Source organism: Takifugu rubripes, chromosome 15, assembly GCF_901000725.2.
Source record: "Takifugu rubripes chromosome 15, fTakRub1.2, whole genome shotgun sequence".
Lineage (NCBI taxonomy): Eukaryota > Metazoa > Chordata > Actinopteri > Tetraodontiformes > Tetraodontidae > Takifugu > Takifugu rubripes.
This window is the reverse complement of record NC_042299.1, coordinates 15,954,785-15,970,885: the sequence shown is the minus strand read 5'-3', so window position 1 is coordinate 15,970,885 and position 16,101 is coordinate 15,954,785. Positions and strand designations below refer to the sequence as shown.

General features: G+C 46.9%; 2 protein-coding genes across 8 annotated transcripts; one reads left to right on the top strand and one right to left on the bottom strand.

Annotated features, from left to right (window-relative positions):
• The first annotated feature begins 248 nt into the window (after positions 1-248).
• exosc8 (exosome component 8) lies at positions 249-2,597 on the top strand. Its single transcript, XM_003971318.3, has 11 exons — positions 249-332; positions 557-593; positions 668-731; positions 811-884; positions 960-1,005; positions 1,324-1,429; positions 1,501-1,546; positions 1,610-1,706; positions 1,823-1,943; positions 2,015-2,121; positions 2,366-2,597. Exons 1-11 carry the CDS (start codon positions 316-318, stop codon positions 2,479-2,481), a joined length of 831 nt encoding a protein of 276 aa, XP_003971367.2. The 5' UTR covers positions 249-315; the 3' UTR covers positions 2,482-2,597.
• Positions 2,129-14,858, bottom strand: supt20 (SPT20 homolog, SAGA complex component). 7 transcript variants are annotated; one of them, XM_029847921.1, is made up of 24 exons: positions 14,648-14,858; positions 11,611-11,708; positions 11,442-11,477; positions 11,163-11,288; positions 10,891-11,017; positions 10,695-10,798; positions 10,481-10,597; positions 10,355-10,408; positions 9,975-10,114; positions 9,570-9,723; positions 9,307-9,363; positions 9,137-9,214; positions 8,872-9,041; positions 8,751-8,783; positions 8,554-8,665; positions 8,313-8,418; positions 7,403-7,558; positions 6,523-6,835; positions 6,332-6,447; positions 5,957-6,012; positions 5,527-5,637; positions 5,094-5,184; positions 4,546-4,634; positions 2,129-3,412 (listed from the first exon to the last, which is right to left on the bottom strand). In XM_029847921.1, the coding sequence occupies exons 2-24, from the start codon at positions 11,611-11,613 to the stop codon at positions 3,266-3,268; spliced, it is 2,496 nt and encodes an 831-aa protein (XP_029703781.1). In that variant the 5' UTR covers positions 11,614-11,708; positions 14,648-14,858; the 3' UTR covers positions 2,129-3,265. The 7 variants fall into 7 exon arrangements, with proteins under 7 accessions (XP_029703781.1, XP_011609972.1, XP_011609970.1 ...); XM_011611670.2 differs by having other exon boundaries at positions 11,611-11,705; XM_011611668.2 differs by having other exon boundaries at positions 11,611-11,705; positions 14,728-14,858.
• Between the last annotated feature and the right edge of the window lie 1,243 nt (positions 14,859-16,101).

Sequence of the window (16,101 nt, the reverse complement as noted above, 5' to 3'; positions counted from 1 at the left end):
AATCAACAATATAACATTTATAATATGTGTTATAAAGAGAACCAAATGTGCACATTTGTTTGTATTATAGTTGCACATGTGCACTGTAAGCTAATGTTGATGTTGCTAATGTTAATGCTAATGTGATCAGAGTTTTACCGCTGTTTGGCTACCAAGACATAAATATATTTAGAGGGTTTTTAAGGGTGTTTTGTGACAGTGGAAACAAACCACTTACGCACGAGGCTAAAGTTTAAAGTGATCGCTTTATGAAAAGCTCTTTTATCCTCACCGGCCACCGTACCCCAAGTAACCCACGTGGTTGGTCAAAACAACATGGCGGCTGGTTTCAAGTAAGATTCGTAAAACCAAACAGAAATATAAACTTGTTTTTGCACATTTGTGTCAACAGTAGATGCATTTATATAAAAATGCATATATAATATAATATAATGTTCATGTAAAACCTTTTTTATCAATACAAACTTACTCTGTCTATGCACGTTTATTGTAGAATAGAGTAACCAAAATGCACCTATGGCCCTTTCAACTGGTTTTAACATTTCCTTTATTACAGGACTGCCGATCTTCTTGAATATTACAGAAGATTTCTGGTGAGTGGTTAAAACATTCTCTATGTTGAGCTGAGAGTATGTTATCTAATTTGTTCTTACTTTATCCTTCCTAGAAAGAAAACTGTCGACCAGATGGACGGGTGCTTCTAGAATTCAGACCAACCACACTGAATATAGGTGATTAGTTTTCTGTCTTTAGGTCAAAAGCCTGTGTCCGTCTGTCCAAACTGACCTCTCCCTGTTCTCTTCTCCTCAGGCTCCATATCCACAGCTGATGGTTCAGCGCTCGTCAAGGTTGGGAACACCACAATTATCTGTGGCATCAAAGCGGTAAATGGTCATCAAGCGCTTTTTTACTCCCGGACAGGCGGACGTATGTTCACGGACTGTCAATTTTGTTATCAGGAGCTGGCAACCCCAACAGTGGAGGCGCCTGGGAAAGGTTACATTGGTAGGTGTATGTTGGTCTATATTGGGAAGCACCATCCATCTATAAGTGTTTTATCCAAACCTTTTCTCACATTCAGGCGGCTGTAAGGCCACGAGAGCTACGATAGGATATCAATCCTGGCAGCATACTTTTCTACGTTATATGTACAAATTGTATTTTGTGGCAAAATTATGGTTAAAATCAACACCATAACTGCTTGATTTGATAATTACACAGTATTATCTTGGGTACTGTATCTATCATGATCAGTGCTTTTTAAAAAAATATGCCCCGTTAATCTGAGGTGACATTTACCAGAATCCAACGTTCTTTGTTTAGTTCCCAATGTGGACCTGCCACCCCTGTGTTCGTCGCGCTTTCGGCCGGGCCCACCAGGAGAACCGGCACAGGCCTGCAGTCAGTTCATTGCTGATCTGATAGAAAGGTTTGGCCAGTGGAGCATATTTGCTGTGCAAACTCAGCGCCTGTTTTAAATCTTCTATCTGACTATCGCAGCTCTGAAATCATACAAACCGATGACCTGTGCGTCGAGCGAGGAAAGGTAACTCCGGGATGGCCTCAGATCATTTTGGACGCTGTAGACTATTAAGCTCTCTCCTTCTAGCTGTGCTGGGTGCTCTACTGCGACCTGATGTGTCTGGACTACGACGGGAATCTCCGGGATGCTTGTGTCATTGCCCTGCTGGCTGCTCTAAAGAACAGTACGTGCTGTGGGAACAATAGTTCTAGATAGGATGTACATCCATGGTTCTTTTCAACTGCTGTGTATCATTGAAATGTTTTGAACGAAGAGGATTTTCAATAATTGTCCGTGTAGCTCAGCTCCCAGAGGCTGTTATCAGCACGGAGACCCACTTACCCGTGGTGGATTTAGAAAAGAGGCATGGCCTGAAGGTTTGCAAGCACCCAGTGGCCTCTTCCTTTTGCATCTTTGATGAGTAGGTGAACCAGCTGCAACTTTCCTGCGTCCAGCATCGGTCCTGTTGGTGAACCTGGTTTATCTCTGCAGGTCCACACTGATCGTGGATCCCACGGATGAGGAGGAGAATCTGTCTACTGCTCGGATCACCGTGGTGACGGAGGAAGGGGATCGACTGTGTGCTGTACACAAACCAGGTCAGAGAACAGATGCAGGCTCCTTTAATCACTTAAATATATCTTTTGTTCTTTCACTGTCTGTTTCTTACCTCAATTCAAACCTTCTGGTGGACGTGTGGCTCATGTTTTCCATCTTTTTCTACCACTAGAAAGTTACTGAGCACAAATAGAGCTCCAACAATTTGTGTTGTTTAAAATCAAATGTATAAAATCCCAGTTAAATGTTAAAACAGCCTTTGATTCCCATGTTTCCCTGCATCAGGTGGGATGTCGCTGTCAGGACAGAAGCTGCAGGAGTGTATCAACAGAGCCACCGTGCGACAGAAAGAGATCCAGAAACTCACTGACAAAGTCCTCAGTAGTGTGAAAACATCATAATAATTTGCCTCAGACGCACCCGTTTTATCTAAAAGCTGTATTTTCACTGTCAATATATATTCTTTTTTTTTTTTTTTTAATAACAATAAAACCGCTGACAAAGACTGCTTAAAAAATTATCTCTCAGTGTCCAGAAATCTTGCACAAGAATACACTCATGGCTCCTGAACTCATTAAAAGGAAATGCCTTTTGAAAATGTGCTGTACAAATACAGGTTGGCCGTCTTGCATGTTGATCTCGGGTCCCCTTTTTGAGCCCTGTGCCACGATGGCTAACAGAAGACAGGCTTCTGAGAGGTAGAGAGCTGCCCCACGGTACTGCTTCAACGTCAGATTTGCATGTTCAAGGAGGATTTGGTGTCACTGCTCAGCTGGGATCTGTGCTTGAAGGGCAGTTTCTACTGGGGTCAACCAGGCAGAGGCGGCTCATGAAGGATCCTCTGAACGTGTGCATCCACCATCCTCTCAGTCCACAGGGGTTCCGTTTATTGAAAGAAAGTCTTCCTGAAAGTGGGATTTGCTATTGGGAAAGCCCACGACCTAGTAGAACCTCTTTGTTTCATTTCAAAAAATATTTCTAAGGTCCTTTAAGTGTTGGGCTCTCGACTCTAAAAACTCACCCTCTATGGCCAAAAGCAGTTTTGGTTCTTCAAAGACCTCTGACAAACATTACATACAAATATGTCAGCTAGAAAAGACACGGAAGGGACAATGTTCTTGTCTCCACAGTGAGGCAGATGAAGAGCACAGTATAATCATTCACGTCCTCGTGTGTTTGAGCCCCTCAGGACTTGGGCAGAGGCTGCGGCATGCTCCTCTTCCTCTTACTTCTTGGTTGGCTGGCGGTATGCTGCGGCGGCGCCCCCCCCGGCGGAGCTGCTGCTCCCATAGCCATTTGCTGCTGCTGCATTTGGTGCTGCAAGAATTGCAACTGTCCGGTACGGAAGAAAGAGGGAAAGCCGTTGTTAGAGAGGATTTCACTGCACTGATGCATTTCTACTGTGATTCAGGCTGGTGGGTCAGAGTCAGAGCTCAGAGGGTACAGCTGTGATATAACATGAATCCCATAATGCCTTGTTTAAGACAGCAGCAGCACATCTGTGCAGGGCTCCAGTGACCAAAACCTAAAACCTCCAGCTGAGTTTTTAATGTGCTTTGGCCACGTGACTCTACGGACCCAGAAAACATATAAATACAAGATGTTCGAGTGGTTCCACAGCTACTTGTCTGGTCTCTTGTCTGGAGGTAGCAGTGGTTAGTGAAGCGGAGCTGAAGCTCGTCATGACACACACAGGGAGTGGTTAATGGGTTGCACAGAAGAAGAAGCAGAAGCAGCAGAAGAAGAAGCAGCGGGCAGATTTGGGGCAGGTTGGGAAGTGAGGCAGGATACAGTCAAGCAGCACCAGTGCTGGTCTGGAGATACAGGCTCTGACCCAAAGAGCAAAGAACAACCCAGACATGCAGCTCCACCCACCAGGACAACGCCAGCCCATTTAGCCACGCAGACAAATAAAAAACCACTTTACAAGTCATGCTCACAGTGGAAGCAGCCTGAAATCTCTGATCTGGCAGCAACATTTCAAAGACCATGTGACCCTAGACTGGAGGTGTTTTCATGAGAACATGCCCCCCCCCCCCCCAGTGGGTCACCCCGTGGGCTGAAGCGCTCCGGTGTGGAAGCTGCCTCAGTCCAACCACAACCAACCACAATAAGTACACAACAGAATCTACAACAGCAAAAAAGGGATGAAAGAGTACTTACAACTCTTCTGAAGATTTAAAGATTCATTTTTAACTAAAAATTATTTGTAAAAATCTTACATGATTGATAATTAAGGATAAAATGTTCCAAAATAAGAGAATGAAAAGCATTCAGATAAAAGAAAGTTAATTATTGTGTTTATTTAAATGAATTCAGGAAAGATGAAAACTGAAATCCTAGAATAAAAGCTCCGATTGTTGTAACATGCTCATAGACGAAGACATGAACAGAAGGCTGATGGTTCTATTCCCATCGTTCTACAGAGGTGAATATGTGTGTAGGTATTAAAGTTGCTGCATTACTTGGATCTGTGGCTGGTGCTGCTGCTGAAGCCTTGGAGAAGGCAGCGGGGGCCCAGACCCGTCCAGCCCACAGCCCAACTGGGACAGCACTAGGGGGAGGAGGGGTGGGGGGAAGAGTGAGAGAGGGAGCCCCAGAGGATGGAAGAGGAGGAAGAGAAGCAGAAGGAATGGAGGAAAGAGGGAGGAGAAAAGGCACCAGCGGGCAAAAAAGGTAGGAAGTGATGAGGATGAAGGCATCCGTTTATGGAGGCAGTAACGAAGCACCAACAAGGGGGGGGGGGCGGTGAACAAAAACAGAGTGAGCGGGGTTGGGTGTGCACGTTGATTAGGACAGCACGACAGTGCAACAGGAATGGGAATAAAGGGGGGGGAATAACAGGAAAATCAAAGGAAGTAGCAGAGAAGAAGGGGAAGTTGAGTGTCTCCTGCCAGTAACATGCTCCTCCCACCAAACTGTCTCAGTGGAAAGAGGAGTTGCACATGAACACGTAAACACAGCTATCTTTACCAGTACGCACGTGTGCGTGTGCATGTGTGATGGCAGGTACCTGCTGCCTGTGGTGACATGAAGCTCCCCACCCCCAGGTTGATGACTGCTGTCTGCTGGTTTCCTAAGCTTTGCTCCGAACCCTGATCACTCTGCAGACAAAGTCACGAGTTTGTGCTCAGCAGCATTTTTGGCTTCCTGACAGCATTTTCTTGAGGTGCGAATCAAGTTTTTAGTGTCAGTTTCAGGGACATTGAAAGTGAACGCTGATATCAAACAAATAAAATGGACGAAAACATTTGAATTCAAATTCTAATTCTAAAGTTGTAGCAACTTCCAGAGAATTCTCTGATCATTTTCCAAAGCTTCTGTTTTAAAATGCCAGACGGTAACTATAACCATGTCTTACATTACCCCACTCCTGATTCAAAGTTTAAAATGTGACCACGGCGGCCTTTTTGTCCAACATGAGTGAAAGTGAACGTGTGTCTCACCGGCTCCCCCTGCTGTTGGGGGCTGGAAGTGGCCGACTGACTTTGCTGAGGGGAGAACTGAGACAGCTGCGGCTGCTGCAGAGGATTAAAGATGAGAGGACCGGTGGGGATCTGGATACGTAACACACAAACGCAACAAACACACAGATCCAGGGCGAAACAGACACACGGGGGAGGATAAAGATGTGGTTTGAGAGAGGACGGCACAGGAAGGAGGCACGGGACGAGAGCAGGGGGAAGTGGGAGAACAGTACAATCCATCAACATTGGGATCAAAGGGCCGACTGGAACATCAGAACTCCGAACTCCGGATCACTGCGCTCTCATGCCATGTGCATTAGGTGCAGGAAAATGCAGTGAGAGGAAACTGAAGTGTACATGAGCAAAACACACATCTGGAGCACATGCGCATCAGGCTCGCTGGTCATACCTGGAGAAGGTTCAGGGGTCTCAACCCAGCGCTGCTGTTCAGGCCAAAATGATTCCCTGCAATGCAGATGAGAGTGACAATTAGAACCCAAAAATGAAGACATTTCCCACTGATGAAGCCCTGAATCCACACGTGTTGTCATATATTTGACTCTTTTCTGCGTGTTTAATATCTGAGTATTTGCCACAGTCACACAGGGTGGATCTGTTTTGGTGCCTTTTCCTGTTCATGGCCAATTTCTTTCTTTCTGTAAAAACCCTCTCTGGAGTATTTCCTTTCAGAAGTTGGGCGAGGTCACAAAGGTCTGTTGCCAAGTGTCTGGAAACGCTCATGGACGATATCTAGGAACTCCATAACCCTGAGTGAAGGTCCTACCAGTGGGTGCTGCTGGCTGCATGGTGGGCATCAGCCCCCCAGGAGGAAGGATTCCGCTCAGATTGAGGCTGGGGCCCAGCATGGGGTTGGAGCCGCTCATCAGCGTCTGCGGGCTGCTGCACAAACAGCAGAGGCGTGTTACGGCAGCAGGCAGTCAGAGCTGCGACACCACGTGTGAAACGAGTCTTTACCAGACAGAGCTGACCACGTTGATGAAATTGAGCCCCGTCGCGTTCGCCATAACTTGTGAAGAGGTGGTTCCCGTGGTGATGGATGTACCCATGGTGGGCAGGGGGATCGTCATGACGGGCAACGTCTGGCTCAGGGCCAGTTGCTGTTGAGCGAAGGGTGTGAGGAGGGCCGGCTGGGGCTGGCTCTGCACCACCGAAGGGTCCGACGGCGTGGGGGGCAACGACAGGGGGGCACAGAGGGAGTCGGCAGGATGTGGGGTCGAGCACGGCGTGTTCGTAGGCGTGGGCGTGGATGGCTTGGGGGTCCCCGATCCTAAAGGGACGAAACAGAGAGAATATTTCAAATGGAGGAATGGATTTTCCTTTAGGGTGGAGTTCAATGAAGTGGACTGGAAAGGTTTTTATTCAAAGCCACAGTTGTGGGTTCTCCCATGGAGCCGAGGGGCATCTGGAGATTTAAACTGGTGGAAACGTGTTCTGGATACAGTGAACTCCGTAACACCAAAAGACCACAGGGGAGATGCTTTAGGGCTCCCACCCCCACTGACTACAGCTCCAATCAAGTGACACCTCCACATTTACAGCACGCTCAGACGTCCAACAATAAAACACTCAAGAACAGGCAGCAAATTAGAATTTGATGAAAAAAATGAACGAAGCAAGAAAGTAGTCATGATCCGAAAGCTTTCAGGTCATCGATCAAACGCGGCGTGATGGAATGTGAGCGCGGAGCCACGAGTGGCTGACGAGGTGTCTGAAGGTGGAACGGAACACAGCGATGACAGCGGTCCCCAACCTCACCAAACACCTGTCAGGTCACTAACGACCCTGGAAACAACAGCGGGTGTGAAGGCAGCATCTGAGAGACGGAGCTACTCACTCTGGGTGGAGCCCATGGGAGACAGGGAGGCCGGAGACAGCAGGCCCACCTGACCCAGCTCCAGGGAGTGCTTCCTGTTCAGGGCCTGACCTTTGGCAGGAGGCGGCGTAGGACACTTGAGAAGACCACTGGTGGTTTGTGAACTATATAGATTACCTAAAGCACAAGACAGGAGCCAGTTATTATGTTTAAGCTAAAATGAAAAAACAACAGAATCAGTTACTTTCTGATGAATTTGTTTCATTATTTCTTTTAGTTCTGGAACCATTTCAGGTAGAACTGAATGACTGAGGATTTCCCCTACGGCGGTTCTCTAGTTCTCCAAAAGTCTTCGTACAACAGCTGTTACCAGTGTGTCGGACATATAAATGATCAAATCCAGACACTTCTGACTGCCCTTTATTGATCCGGAGCAGTTTTCTATCGTGACGTTTGTGATCAAAGAATTTAGCGAGATGCCAAAAGTCTTCGAATGCATCCTGAGGAAATGTGGCAGCCTTCATGTTTTCATGTAACAAAACCAGAAGAATAAGAATAAAAACGAAAACAAAGAGGAATCCCACAAACAATGAGAGTAACAGACAAGACAGTAAAGATAAAAGGACCAAACAATGAACCATTCCAAATCCGTTCAATGTTGTTTCTGTTGTCCAATAAATGGTGACAGTAGGGTTATTATTATTTTAGATAGTTGTCAGTTCATTTTTGTACATCCTGTATCTTTGATTCTCTTCCTTAAAAACTTTAGTATCATAATGAGAGTTAGAAACTCCAACTATTCTCGTATGAATTCTGGAGTGAAACAGGTCTGTATAGAAACCCCTTTCTCATCATTTTTATCCTTAACCGTCTCCATCCATGATCCCGGCCCTGATACTGTTTAATCCCGTTTGGTGTGTGTCACCTGTACCTGAGGAGCTGCTGCCTGGGCCTGAAGGCATTTTGATGGGTGGGGGCCGGTGCTTCACCCCTTTCCCCAAGACAGACGTCTGGACCAGTGGAGAAATACCATCACCCTGCACGTAGCAACAGATTTAGCTTAGCATTGTTAAAGGGAAACCCTTGAAACTACGTTATCAGAATTCCAAGGCAGGGCGACACGATGGGCGTCACCTCAACCTCCTTTAACGGTGATTATTAACGGTATATACCTCGTCTTTGGTGGGGGAGGGAGGCCCCTGTCCCACGCTGCCTGAGTTACGGGACATCTTGACCTGACACTTAACATCTCTCTCATACACTCCTTTATACTGAGTAAGAAACCTGTGAGAGCAACAAAAGAACCTTCAGTGGTGAGAACAGCAGCAGAGGACACAGCTGAGTGCTGCAGCAGCACGGAGCAACTCACCGATCTGCATCTATCTTTGAGCCTATGAGGAAGCTGTGAAGGAGACAAACGGGACAGAGATGAGCAGATTCTGGTGCAGTTCAGAGGGCAGTTAGACCTTTGTCTCCCAGATGATCCTTACGGGGGGTGTATGAGCTTAAGGTCTGTGTGTTCCTCTTCAGCCTTTTGCTCTTTAGCACAGTAAATCTTCCCATAAACCAGTGGGTCTCCCATGGACTGAAAGATGGACACCTTGGTCTTCTGGGCCTGGCCCCCCACCTCACATTCAAACGTGTAGTCATCGACAATTTCCTGTTTCAACAAAGTGTGCAGAGACACACAGTAGAGATGAACTTTAGATTTCCTGTCCCAGGACAGAGAGAAGATGAACAACCTGCTACGCTCACCTCTGCGGGCCAGATCACCGTAGTGGGCTGAGAGTCCTCCAGCTGCAGAGATTTCTCCACCACAGCATATTTTTCTACCTAAAACAGAGACAGAAACCAGATTCACGCTAATATACGCTAATATTGGCCGCCTTAAGGGCGTAAATGATATGCTACAAGAGGCTACTTACATCGATTTCCTTTGGTACAGTAAGTTGGCAGTTGTTCTGCTTCCACGTGTCAACACACTGCGTTGGAGAGAAAAAACACCAGTGAGAGCGAGGACAAGGTGCACCCACCTCTGGGTCAGGTGTTAGACAGGTGCTTCTCAACAGCACAGCAACAAACACTGAGGTTTCCATTTGCACCGGTGGAGATGCAGCGCAGCAACAAAGAATGATTCTGTCTCCACACATCCACATGCTCGCCACAGGCAGAAGCCACGCCCACTCACATTTCCAATCTTTGAGATCTTCAGGTCCACAGCAGGAGGTTTCCTCTCCTTCCTCCTCTGAAGGTAGTCATAGAGCCTCAACTGTGGCGGCATGGGCAGGTGGGACAGCTCCTGTTGGCGGTTGAGGGCAGCTCGGGAGTGGCGTTTAAAACACCTACGGGGCAAAACACAAAATGCAGCGCTGGCAGAGAGGTCTCAGCTTCAGCCTCCTTCAATGGCCTCTTCTTCGTATCAATAATGTGGTCTTTAGAAATCAAATACTTCAGTGTAAACAGCCTTAGCCTTGTTTCAACTGGAGCGAGCTGAAGATATTCTTATACAGTCTAATCCTATCTGGGTTAACATTAGAGTGCGTGTGTGCACGTATGCACGTCCTGTCTGGACGGCTCTTCGCCGCTTCGTTACCGTTTCATAGAGTGAGTGTTCATTTTCTGCTTGTTGTACAGCAGACGGTTGGCCGTGCACGTGACAGAAAGGGAGGGGTCCAGGCACAGAGGTTCAGCTGTGGCCAAGATCAACTGGCTCTCCAGCTGTAACTTGTCATCCTAAAGCAGATGACGCAACAGGGAAAAGAGGTTACAGTAGTTTGGAAGAAAGAGCTAAAGCTAATCTGAGGTGATGCAATACGTGGAGCAGCGGCTTTGGTTCCTCTTTATAGGAAGCTATTATTAATATATCATCACAAAAAGTGTCACAACATTTAATAACTACAAGCTTTAGATACACTGTGTTGACAACACACTTCATTATTGTGCTGCACCAAGACTGTGAAGGTGTCACGTCACCTGTGTCCACTTATGGTGATCACTGGTCATGGCGTGGACGTCACAGATCAGAGTCTGCAGGGTAGGAGAGGAGATCAGGACATGCAGCACCACTCCGGCTCACTCTGTGTGTTTCCTGTGGTTCACCTGCATGGTGGGCCGCAGCAGGATGTGTCTGCTCTGGTAGGTGGGCATCTTGGTGTTGCCAGACTGCCGATAATCTCTCACCTCCACGACTACACAGCCACAGTGGAAGATGTTCACCTGGGAGCAGGAAAGAACCCTTGAGTGGCAGCAGATTCTCTTATTTCTATCTGTACAGTATATAAACATGTCTATGAAAACTGCACAGATTAAAAACCTGGGATTTTTCCAACAGGTCCACCAGAATAGGAGGCAGCTCCTCAGCATCCAGGTACTCCAGCAGTTCTCCTTCTTCGTATGGCAGACGGATGGTTTCAGAATCTGGAAACCCACAGATGGACACAACTGGCTCCAGGAAACCAAAGGGTGATGAAGCTACAGGCAAGTCTTCTCTTCATATTGCTGTGGTTCACCTGATCCATTTTTGCCCCTGAGCATTAAGGAGTAGCCCTCGTTCCCAGGGTAAAGGTTGACGACCAGACACGAAACCGACTCCTGAGACACCAGCTTTTCCAGTAGATTCACATTTCTCCGCAAATTCTTCAAAGAGGAAAAACAATCAGAAGGTTCTGGCCCCCACAACCTCTCCACAGTCTCAGGAATGTGTGCACGTGCACGTGGAGTCCCATCACTGTCGCGCGTGCACGTGGAGTCCCATCACTGTCAGATTGTGGAGCACACACACCTTTAATTCCGGCTCCTTCTCACACTCTTCCATGTAGAGCTCATAGAGCTTCTGATGCAGACTCTTCCTCCCTCCTGAGGAGAGTCTTCTTTTGGCCGGTCGCTGTCGAGCACTTTCAACGATGTACTGAGCAACAGATATAACAATAATAATAATAATAATAATAATAATAATAATAATAATGTCACTGAGAGACATGAACAACAAAGCAGCAATATAATAAATAACGTAGGTGGTGCGAGGAACACAGCTGAGGAAGAGCAGATAATTGGAGGTTACCTCGGCTCGATCCAATGCATATTCCAAAACGTGTTGCTATGGGGACAAAAAGAACAGATCAGCCCAAACAGCTTTCAAAATTAGATAAAAGCACAGAAATGGTGAATATCCTTCATTTCATATTTAACCTTAATAATCATGCGAAATAACCCAAACATATATAAATCACCATGGTGCTGCGCCGCCTGCTGCACGCTGAGAGACGGGAGACGCTGCTGTCCTTGCTGCCCCAGGCTGCCCCCGTCTAGAGAGAGCATTCACAACCTGCTGACACACAGACACAGGTGACTCACGCAGGTGACTCACACAGGCGACTGACACAGGCACACAGGTTACTGACACAGGTGACTGACACACGCAGACACAGGTTACTGACACAGGCAGACAGGTTACTGACACACGCAGACACAGGTTACTGACACAGGTGACTGACACAGGCAGACACAGGTTACTGACACAGGTGACTGACACAGGCAGACACAGGTTACTGACACAGGCGACTGACACAGGCAGACACAGGTTACTGACACAGGTGACTGACACACGCAGACACAGGTGACTGACACAGGCAGACAGGTTACTGACACACGCAGACACAGGTTACTGACACAGGCAGACAGGTTACTGACACAGGTGACTGACACAGGTTACTGACACACGCAGACACAGGTTACTGACACAGGCAGACACAGGTTACTGACACACGCAGACACAGGTTACTGACACACGCAGACACAGGTTACTGACACAGGGTACTGACACAGGTTACTGACACAGGCAGACACAGGTTACTGACACACGCAGACACAGGTTACTGACACAGGCAGACACAGGTGACTGACGCAGGTTACTGACACAGGTGACTGACGCAGGGTACTGACACAGGGTACTGACACAGGTTACTGACACAGGCACACAGGTTACTGACATACGCACACACAGATTACTGACACACGCAGACACAGGTGACTGACACACGCAGACACAGGTTACTGACACAGGTGACTGACACACACAGACACAGGTTACTGACACAGGCAGACAGGTTACTAAAACAGGTTACTGACACACGCAGACACAGGTTACTGACACAGGTTACTGACACAGGCAGACACAGGTTACTGACACACGCAGACACAGGTTACTGACACAGGTGACTGACACAGGTTACTGACACACGCAGACACAGGTTACTGACACAGGTTACTGACACACGCAGACACAGGTTACTGACACAGGTTACTGACACACGCAGACACAGGTTACTGACACAGGCAGACACAGGTTACTGACACACGCAGACACAGGTTACTGACACACGCAGACACAGGTTACTGACACACGCAGACACAGGTTACTGACACAGGGTACTGACACAGGTTACTGACACAGGCAGACACAGGTTACTGACACAGGCAGACACAGGTGACTGATGCAGGTTACTGACACAGGTGACTGACGCAGGGTACTGACACAGGGTACTGACACAGGTTACTGACACAGGCACACAGGTTACTGACATACGCACACACAGATTACTGACACACGCAGACACAGGTTACTGACACAAGCAGACACAGGTGACTCACACAGGTGACTGACACAGGTTACTGACACAGGCAGACACAGGTGACTGACACAGGTGACTGACACAGGCACACAGGTTACTGACATACGCACACACAGATTACTGACACACGCAGACACAGGTTACTGACACACGCAGACACAGGTGACTGACACAGGTGACTGACACAGGCACACAGGTTACTGACACAGACAGACACAGGTTACTGACACATGCAGACACAGGTTACTGACACACGCACACACAGGTTACTGACACATGCAGACACAGGTTACTGACACAGGCAGACACAGGTTACTGACACAGACAGACACAGGTTACTGACACACGCAGACACAGGTTACTGACACAGGTTACTGACACACGCAGACACAGGTTACTGACACAGGTTACTGACACAGGCAGACACAGGTTACTGACATAGGCAGACACAGGTTACCGACACAGGCAGACACAGGTTACTGACACACGCAGACACAGGTTACTGACACAGGCAGACAGGTTACTGACACACGCAGACACAGGTTACTGACATAGGCAGACACAGGTTACTGACACAAGCAGACACAGGTTAGTGACACAGGCAGACACAGGTTACTGACACAGGCAGACACAGGTGACTGACACAGGTTACTGACACACGCAGACACAGGTTACTGACATAGGCAAACACAGGTTACTGACACACGCAGACACAGGTTACTGACACAGGTTAGTGACACAGGCAGACACAGGTTACTGACACACGCAGACACAGGTGACTGACACAGGTTACTGACACACGCAGACACAGGTTACTGACATAGGCAGACACAGGTTACTGACACAGGTTACTGACACACGCAGACACAGGTTACTGACACAGGCAGACACAGGCTACTGACACAGGTTACTGACACAGGCAGACACAGGTGACTGACACAGGCAGACACAGGTTACTGACACAGGCAGACACAGGTGACTGACACAGGCAGACACAGGTTAGTGACACACGCAGACACAGGTTACTTACACAGGCAGACACAGGTTACTGACACAGGCAGACACAGGTTACTGACACAGGTTAGTGACACAGGCAGACACAGGTTACTGACACACGCAGACACAGGTTACTGACACAGGCAGACACAGGTTACTGACACAGGTTACTGACACAGGCAGACACAGGTTACTGACACAGGTTACTGACACAGGCAGACACAGGTTACTGACATAGGCAGACACAGGTTACTGACATAGGCAGACACAGGTTACTGACACAGGCAGACACAGGTTACTGACACAGGCAGACACAGGTTACTGACACAGGCAGACACAGGTTACTGACACAGGTGGATGACAGGTTCCTAAGGCAGTATCGGTGCCTCGTAGCCCAATGAAACTTCACACAGCCAGAGGACCGACGGGCGACAGTTTCTCCTAAGTTGTTAAATGATTTTGAGCGTCCCAGCAAAGCAAATAAATTCGAATCCCCTGTGGAAGTCTCCGAGTCTGGGTGGCTGCAAGTGCAGTCATGAGAGTGGCTCAGTAGCAACAAGCTCGTTGATGCCTGACCGTTAAGGCTAACATGGCTAAAATTAGCATGCTAGCCTGGTACTATTGAACAAGCTTAACTTACTAGCCACGCTAATGATGTTCGGACGTCTGAAACGCAAAGCGAGAAGGCAAAGATAACCACAGCGAGCAGGACGGACTTGCCTTCGAGATTGCATAGCGGTCGACTGGAGCTCCGATACAAGAAAGCGAAATGAAATTGAAACATCAGTATCTTCATTGAAAAAAAGTCGGAGGAGCAGCCATTTTCTTCCAGTGTGACAACAACAACTAAACTTCCGGTTTGGGCGGCTGTGGGCGGGGCCCCGCGGAGCGACTACTTTACAGCGGTGATCGAATCTTTGCTAAGTTTACAAACCAGCGATAGGATGCCGATAGTAGAGCACATTTTAAAGAGAATAAAACGGAGGATCTGCACATCGATGAGGATTGTTTTGAACCCTTTTAAATAAATATAAATAAGCCGCATTTACTGTAATGTCAAAATTTAAGAGAAGCAATCAGTATTGAATTAGCACCAATATATATATATATATATATATATATATATATATATATATATATATATATATATATATATATATATATATATATAATATGTGAATACAAACCTGCAAAAGTGGTATTCAAAGTTCGGGAAAATTACAATTGAGGTAAACCACAGATTGAGATCATGGAACCAAATTAAATTACTATATATATATATATATATATTTTAATTGCTTTTAACATTTTTTGCGTTCCCAAGACATCCACATTTGCAATGAACTTTGAGCAGTCATTTTAGACCCCAGTCTCTCAGATTGTCATTGGGTTTATTCCATATATGAATCTTTGACCTTGAGTGAATTAAAACAGTAGTTAAACAGCATCTGGGCGTTAAAATAATTTCACAAATTGAGATCTGATAATTATTATAGCCATTTACTCCATCATATTAAGTTATTTGAAATAAATATCGATTCGATGGGAGCAGGCTTGCCACCAGTGAACAGTAGAGAGCAGCAGAGAATGTGAAAACGTTTGTTTTGATCGTCACATTGAGATTTACAGCAGTGTGACTTTAGATTAGTAACAGTAGAAGATATAATGGGTTTCCATCTTCCCTGGGAACCTATAGACTTTTAATGACCAACATTCCTCATTATAATTCTGTATATTGAGATTTTTTTAAAGAATGAAACAATACAGAACCAATAAAAGCACCAAAACCACAGGAGCTGGAAAAGAAGCCGAACACTGAGATTTCTGATGAGGTTCTGGACTCTGTAGAAGGGTTAGGCAAATCTTCCGGACACATTTGTTGGTCTCAGCATTGGTTTTGTTCTGTTCTTCTGGCTGTGAAAGTGTTCCCTCAAAAGCCAGTTCAGTGTGATGAGAAGTTTCTTTATAACCACTTGGGTTGGCAAGGCCAGTCCTCACCTGCTGCACACGTGCACGACTCACACACAAACATGCACTGTTTCAAGAGCTAAAAGTTCACATACGAGACAGAGCTCACTTTGAGTCCAGTACATT